Genomic DNA, 6,910 nt, shown 5'->3' with positions numbered 1-6,910 from the left:
CCTTGAGGATGATGGATCGGAGGATGCGGCGCTGGGGCGGGGCAAGGGGCGTTTCTTGGCTGAGATTGGACGGTGGCTGAGGGAGGGGAGGGGTCCCGTGGCCAGCCGTCCAGGAGCGGAGCTCTTGGCCTTATAAAAAGCGAGGCGGGCCGGTGGGCAGCGAGAACCGGCGGGACCGCAGCGCGCGCGGCCGGCCTCCGGAGTCCTCCCTCCTTGCCCCGGTTCCACCTGTGCCGGGTCTGCTCCATCCCGTCCTGATTCGCTCGCTCCTCGGGGGGTCCCCCTGGCTCTCGCCCAGCCCCCACCCCGAACTCTGATCGTCGCTTGTCTGCAAAGCCAAAAGTGGTCCCAGCCATGAATGTCTCCCTCGCAAAAGGGCTGCCGGTCGAGCCCTATGACTTCGAGATGTGGCGGGACTTAAGGCCCTTTTTGGAGGAGTACTGGTGAGACGTGGCGAGGGGGAAGACCCTGCTGACTGCTCTAGGGGCACGGGAGGGCAGGGCACGGCGAATGGCCGCAAGGATTTTGGCAAAGAGCAAAGGCATGGAATGCTCCGGTACTGGCTCCACACTCCCCATCCCTTCCCTGTCAGTCCGTCCGGGTACAGGAGGTTAGAGCTGAAAGAAAGGATGCTGGAATGCGAAGATGAGGAAGGGTGTGAAACAGTGGAGTGAGGACTGAACCACTGTCAGATGGCCTGCTGCGGGAGAGTGCGGAGGGCTCCTGCCGAGGGTTCCCACAGCCATCGCGTTCGTTCCCCAAATGTCCGTGCTATGGTGAAGGACCCAAAGATGGGAAGCTTTTCCAAAGCTTCCCGGAGGCTCCTCGGCTTAGCCTTAAAGCTCCTCAGACGTGTTTATGGGCTGACTTTGTGGTCCGATCAACTTGCCATGAGAAAACTAGATGGAAGGTGTTGCCACATCCTTCTTACACCATAGCCCTAGCCGGCTTAGCTCTAATCTCCTGTCCCAACTTCATTGAGAAAGCGATCATCGCAGAAATCTCAGACATGGCCCCTGCCCTGTGCCAGGTACTAGGTACCCTGTGCCACGTACTAGGTACCCTGTGCTAGCCCCCGTAGACAAATAAGGAAACCAAAATGGCACAACAGAAACTCCGACCTCGAACATTCCCTTGGCGAGAGGAATGGGCATTCCTTTAAGCAGCATCTGTTCATCCACTTTGCTTTCTGCCCGCCAGGGTAACCTCCTTCCCCATAGTTCTGATCTACCTGCTGCTCATCATTGTGGGCCAGAGCTACATGAAGACACGAAAGGGCTTCAACTTGCAGGGGCCTCTCATCCTCTGGTCCTTTGGCCTTGCAATCTTCAGGTAAAGGTATTCCAGCCCATATCCTGCTCTTTCCACTTCTAGCTTCCACTCTGCTCTCTCTCTCTCTCTCTCTGTCTCTCTCATTTTCACTCCCCTTCCTTTCCCCCCTCCTCTCTCTCTTTGGTATAAGGTCTCACTCTAAAACTCACTATAGCCCAGACTTTGTAGTCTTTGTAGTTGTCCTGGCTCAGCCTCCTGAGTGCTGGGATTACAAGTATGAGCCACCATAGTGGTCTGTGCTTAATCCGTTTTGTACTCATGCAACCTGAACTTTCAACAAATTTCTCCAGTCTTGAATAGTCTCAGCTCCTAGCTTGTTCTCCAGAGAACAACATCCCCTGCTCCTCCTCATGCTTTCTTCCTCATCCTGTCACTTGTTTCTTCTGACTCCTACCTAAGACCCTATTTTCAACTTTGCTGCTTTTTAAAATATTTTATTTTTTTCTTCATTTATTCGAGAGGGAGAGAGAAATAGGTGGGGAGAGAGAGAGAATGGGCACATCAGGGCCTCCAGCCACTGCAAACGAACAACAGATGCATGTGCCCCCTTGTGCATCTGGCTTACATGGGGAAATGAACCTGGGCCCTTTGGCTTTGCAGGCAAGTGCCTTAACCACTAAGCCATCTCTCCAGTCCTGTTGTTGTTGTTTTATTTAGAGGTAAGGTTTCAGTCTAGCTCAGGCTGACCCAGAACTCACAGTGATCCTCCTACCTCTGCCTCCCAAGTGCTGGGATTAAAGGCATGCACCATCACTCCTGGCTCCCTATTTTCTACTTTAAAAATATATATTTATTTATTTGCAAGCAGAGAGAGAGAGAGATAGAAGAATAGACAGATCAGGGCCTTCAGCAGTTGCAAACTCCACATGCATGCACCACCTTGTGCATTTGGCTTTACATGGATACTAAGAAATTGAGCCCAGGTTGTTAGGCTTTGCAGACAAGTGCCTTAACTGCTAAGCCATCTCTCCAGTCCCTATTTTCAACTTTTAATGATGTCTCCCTGGATTCCTTGGTATTTTCCCAACCCTTATCTCCTGAAGAATACTGATTGGACCTACTAGATTGGCCCTATGATCTCAAAAGTGGTGACCCATCCCCTTGGAAGCGCCAGGAGGCAATAGAACCTGAGACTTAGCTGGTCAGAGCAGAAGGACGGGAGTTTTCATGCCTGGGAACGGGTCCAGACACTTTTCTTCTTCTGTCCCATTTCAGTCTCCTGGGGACAGTTCGGATATGGAATTTTATGGGGACTTTGCTACTTACAGAGGGCCTAAAGCCAACGGTGTGCTTCAGCAGCTACAGTGACCACACCATAATCCGATTCTGGTCCTGGATCTTTCTTCTCAGCAAGGTTGTTGAACTCGGTGAGTGGAAAGGCTTTATCTCTGGTGCCCGTTGAGTTCTATCCCTCCTCAGAGCCCTCCCATTACCCATCCCCTTGGTCCTAACAACACATCTCATCCCCCTTCCCCTACCCTGAGAAGCCCTGTTGCCCCCATACTCAGTGCTGTGAGCAGTCCCAGCAGGAATATATGCCATCTATGACTCCCCATCTCTCAGGAGACACAGCCTTCATCATCCTGCGTAAGCGACCACTCATCTTTGTGCACTGGTACCACCACAGCACAGTGCTGCTGTTCACAAGCTTTTTATACAAGGACAAAGTGCCCTCAGGTGGTTGGTTCATGACCATGAACTTGGGTGTGCATTCTGTCATGTACACCTACTACACTATGAAGGCTGCCAGACTGAAGCACCCCAGCATGCTTCCCATGCTCATCACCAGCCTGCAGATCCTGCAGATGGTCATGGGAGCCATCTTTGGCGTCCTAAATTTCATCTGGAGACAGGAAAATGGATGCCACGCCACAACGGGACACTTCTTCTGGTCCTTTATGTTGTATGGGACCTATTTTATCCTCTTTGCTCACTTCTTTCATAAAGCCTACCTCAGGCCAAAGGTCAAAGCCAAGACCAAGAGCCAATGAAGGGAATGGAAAGAAAGATGGAGCCTTAAGCTTTCCTGCAGGGCACTGAGGGGCTTAGCTTAGATCTGGGAGGATGACTAGGGTACCTTCCCTGTATGGCTTCCCCCACAGGATGTGTGTCCCAAAGTGGCAGGAAGTCATGACAGCCAAGAGATGTTGCTCCTGGAATGGGGGTGTGGGCTGGTATCTTGATATTTCTGTATTTAATGTGAAGGCTAACCAGGCCCTTGGAAGGGGGTAGGGCTGAGAATTGAGTTATTTATATTTGTATCCATAAGTCTTTTTTCTTCTTGATCTTTTTTAACCCCCCCCTTTTTTTTGAGATAGGGTCTCATTCTAGCCCAGGCTGACCTGGAATTCACTATGTAGTCTCAGGGTGGCCTCGAACTCATGGCAATCCTCCTACTTCTGCCTCCGAGTGCTGGGACTAAAGGCGTGCTGAATCACCACACCCGGCTTGATCTATTTTTTTAAAGGTCAACAAAATTTCGGCGGTTTGAGGGGTGGGGACTGGAGACTGTGAGAGAAGGCTGTGGTAGACCTGAGGGTGATCAGTACATGGAATGCCTGAGGGTGTGTGGAAGGACAGAGGTACACGCACACACACACAGACACTCAATAAGAATCCTAGGCCTGGTAGGAACATAATAAATGTCTGTTACAGACCAGAATTTTATTGCTGTTAGAGGCCCAAGCCCCTATAGGAACAAGTGAGAAACAAGTGCTAAATCATAGGCTTCCTAGATTGTAAAATTGATCCCTGCAAGTAAGCATTCAAGACCACACCTACCAGCTGTCCTCCCTGAGACCACGAGGTGGCGACGCAGCACCAGCTTTGGATGATCCCTGCCAACTAGCTGGTTGCCTCCCCCCCCCCCCCCCCCCCCCCGTTCCTTTGCTCCAGGAATCCTCACTTTATCCTGGACAGAGTGGGACTTAGAAGCCTGGACTTTCACCGTTACTGTACATCCACCTGTCCTTCAGGCAGTGAGGAAGGATGAAGGGAAAGAGGGCTCAACCGCAACTCTGAATCATCAGGCTTTTGACAGTCCGCGCACGTTTATTTCGATTAATGGTTGAAAACGGGGTAGGGGAAGTCTGGATGGGCCAAGGGTGAGTTGGCCCCCGGAGCTGATCCCTGTTCCTGCCCTTAGTCCCAGGGACACGGTTTGAGTTTAGGGCCCAGTTCCACCCCTCCAGGCTGGGAGAGGGAAGGGCCCTCTCTCCTGAGCCCAGCCACCACCCAGCTGCCCAAACACCCATTTTTCAGACCTTGGGTGAGGGCAAGCCAGTCTAGACGATCTCAGTCCGGAGAGACTGTGAATTATTGCCCCGCCCTCAGGGATGCTCCACGGGCCTTCCGCTCATACCGGCCGTTCCACGGCGTACTGGCACGGACTGAGGTTGGCGGCCGGCGGTGGCCCGGGCACCGCCGGGTAGCTGAAAGAGGCGTGCTGTTTGGCTTTGAGCCGCAGGCTGGCCAGGCTCGAGTTACACGGGTCCCGGTATACGTAGGGGGAGGTGGCCGCGGCCGCAGCGGCTGCGGCTGCCGATGCGTAAGGACAGGACACTGCCCCTGAGGACACGGCGGCGGGAGCCAGCCCCGGGGGTGCCCCACCCAGGCCCTGCAAGGCCCCGGGCCCCGGCACGGTGCCCGGGGCAGCAGCAGCCGAGGGCACCATGGAAGCGGCGATGGAGCTGGGTGTGGAGAAGACGGGCTGAGAAGCCAGAGGCCCCACGTTGACCGAGTTGAAGGCGAACGGGAAGGTCTTGGCTGCGAGCGGCGGGCCGAGAGCCTTGGGTGGCCAGTTGCCGTACGAGTATCCCGGGTACACCTCCTCGTAGGGCGGCACCAGGCCCCCGAGCGGAGCCGCGAAGCCGCCCTTGCACAGCTCCGCCTGCTGGCTGCGCTCGCGCTTCCGCCACTTGGCGCGCCGGTTCTTGAACCACACCTGCGGGCCCGGGAGAAAGGCGGTCAGGGCGCGGGCCCCGGGAGCTGCGGGGGCGCGGGGCGCTCAGACCCTGGGTCAAGCCGGGGCCAGGTCGAAGAGGCCTGGCGGCTGGAGGCAGGGTGGAAGGGGGGGGGTGCAAGGACCCAAGGAGCCCAAGAGCAGAAGCCACCCCTCGGACCCCGGGTGCTGGTAGTTGCACAGTCTCATAGATGGGTAAGAGGTTAATTCAGAGGTTAACGGGGCTTGCTTTTTGCAAAGCCTGACGGCCTGGGTTCGATTCCCACGTAAAGTCAGATGCACAAAGTGGGGCATGCACCTGAAGTTTGTTTCCAGTGGCAGGAGGCCCTGATGCACCTATTCTCATATTCGTTCATTCCCTCTCCCTCCCTCTCTCTCTCTCTTTTTCTCTGTGGGCAAATATAATTTTAAAAATAATTTAAATTTAAAAAATAAGCCGGGAGTGGTGGCACACGCCTTTAGTCCCAGCATTCGGGAGGCAGGAGTAGAAGGATCGCTGTGAGTTCGAGGCCACTCTGAGACTACGTAGTGAATTCCAGGTCCGCCTGGGTTACAGGGAGACCCTACGTCGAAAAACAAAAAATAAAATAAAATCCAACCCCTTTTCCAAGGACCTAGTTAGCTTTCACATTAACGACAGAAACAAAGTATCAGACCACACACACCCCCGTTCCAGGAATGACATTTCTTGGCTGATACACATACACTACATATATATAAAGAGAGAGAGAGAGAACACCAGAGACAACACAGTGGACCGAGTGCAAGGGAATGAGAGAGACTGTATGGTGGAGGACGCAGGCAGGGCTGCGGACAAGGAGCCTGGGGTGTTGGGCACCCCCGACGTGGGGCAGGGCCGTACCCGCACGCGGGCCTCGGTGAGGTTGGTCCACACTGCGATCTCTTCGCGCGTGCTCATGTCGGGATAGCGGTTCCTCTGGAAGGTGGCCTCCAGCTCCTGCAGCTGCTGGCTGGTGAAGTGCGTGCGCTGCCGTCGCTGCTTCTTCTTCAGCGAGCCGTCCTCGGGGGAGCCACCAGGCAGGGAGGCCGAGGCCTTCTCGGAGTCTGGGGGGGGGGGGAGCACAAGATGAAGCCTTGTCACAAGGCGCCCAGCCCCGCGTGGATTCTCCGGTTCTGGGTCCTCCTCCTCCACGACTTCCTCGACCTCCTGGTGGCTCCCACCCAGCCCGCCATCCAGGGTCCCGCCCCTATTAAAGAACTGTTGTTATCTCCATCCTTAGAAAAGGTCACACTCACCACTGTGCTCTTGGCCCTTGCAGCCATGGTCTGGTAGTGGAGGGTGTGGAGTGCCAGCGTCCGACAGGGAAAGGGCAGGGCTCCGAGCCTCTGCCTCACTAAGCAGCCCAAACTCCATGGAGGAAGGACTCTGGAGGAAAAAAGCGGACATTGACCAGGTTAGTGGGGGTGGTGCATGCCTGTAACCTAGCACTTGGGAGGCAGAGACAGGAGGGTCAAACACGAAGCTTGCTGCGCATATTGAGTCCCTGGCCAGACAGGGTTATATAGCAAGACTCTGTCTGAAAAATAAAAATCATTCAGTACCCCTCCAGAACCCTACCAGGGTTTTCCCACAAGATCCCTGTCCCCTTTCTTTAG

The 6,910-nt window shown here is 54.6% G+C and overlaps 2 protein-coding genes across 2 annotated transcripts; one reads left to right on the top strand and one right to left on the bottom strand.

Moving 5' to 3' along the window:
- The first annotated feature begins 354 nt into the window (after nt 1-354).
- Nucleotides 355-3,323, top strand: Elovl3 (ELOVL fatty acid elongase 3). Its single transcript, XM_004659409.1, has 4 exons — nt 355-443; nt 1,201-1,332; nt 2,548-2,699; nt 2,896-3,323. Exons 1-4 carry the CDS (start codon nt 355-357, stop codon nt 3,321-3,323), a joined length of 801 nt encoding a protein of 266 aa, XP_004659466.1.
- Nucleotides 3,324-4,402: 1,079 nt separating this feature from the next.
- Pitx3 (paired like homeodomain 3) lies at nt 4,403-6,668 on the bottom strand. Its single transcript, XM_004659408.2, has 3 exons — nt 6,551-6,668; nt 6,156-6,358; nt 4,403-5,275 (listed from the first exon to the last, which is right to left on the bottom strand). The coding sequence occupies exons 1-3, from the start codon at nt 6,666-6,668 to the stop codon at nt 4,688-4,690; spliced, it is 909 nt and encodes a 302-aa protein (XP_004659465.1). The 3' UTR covers nt 4,403-4,687.
- Between the last annotated feature and the right edge of the window lie 242 nt (nt 6,669-6,910).

The sequence above is a fragment of the Jaculus jaculus genome, chromosome 1 (assembly GCF_020740685.1).
Source record: "Jaculus jaculus isolate mJacJac1 chromosome 1, mJacJac1.mat.Y.cur, whole genome shotgun sequence".
Lineage (NCBI taxonomy): Eukaryota > Metazoa > Chordata > Mammalia > Rodentia > Dipodidae > Jaculus > Jaculus jaculus.
This window is presented reverse-complemented; position numbering and strand designations above follow the sequence as displayed.

What these genes read in the sequence shown, in the direction of transcription:
- Elovl3 (XM_004659409.1), top strand. Translation starts at nt 355, where the DNA reads ATGAATGTCTCCCTCGCAAAAGGGCTGCCGGTCGAGCCCTATGACTTC. An exon ending in CCCTTTTTGGAGGAGTACTG is followed by an intron (nt 444 to 1,200) that starts GTGAGACGTGGC and finishes TCTGCCCGCCAG; the next exon opens with GGTAACCTCCTTCCCCATAG. An exon ending in CAGCAAGGTTGTTGAACTCG is followed by an intron (nt 2,700 to 2,895) that starts GTGAGTGGAAAG and finishes CCCATCTCTCAG; the next exon opens with GAGACACAGCCTTCATCATC.
- Pitx3 (XM_004659408.2), bottom strand. Translation starts at nt 6,668, where the DNA reads ATGGAGTTTGGGCTGCTTAGTGAGGCAGAGGCTCGGAGCCCTGCCCTT. An exon ending in CAAGGGCCAAGAGCACAGTG is followed by an intron (nt 6,359 to 6,550) that starts GTGAGTGTGACC and finishes CCCCCCCCCCAG; the next exon opens with ACTCCGAGAAGGCCTCGGCC. An exon ending in TCACCGAGGCCCGCGTGCGG is followed by an intron (nt 5,276 to 6,155) that starts GTACGGCCCTGC and finishes CCGGGCCCGCAG; the next exon opens with GTGTGGTTCAAGAACCGGCG.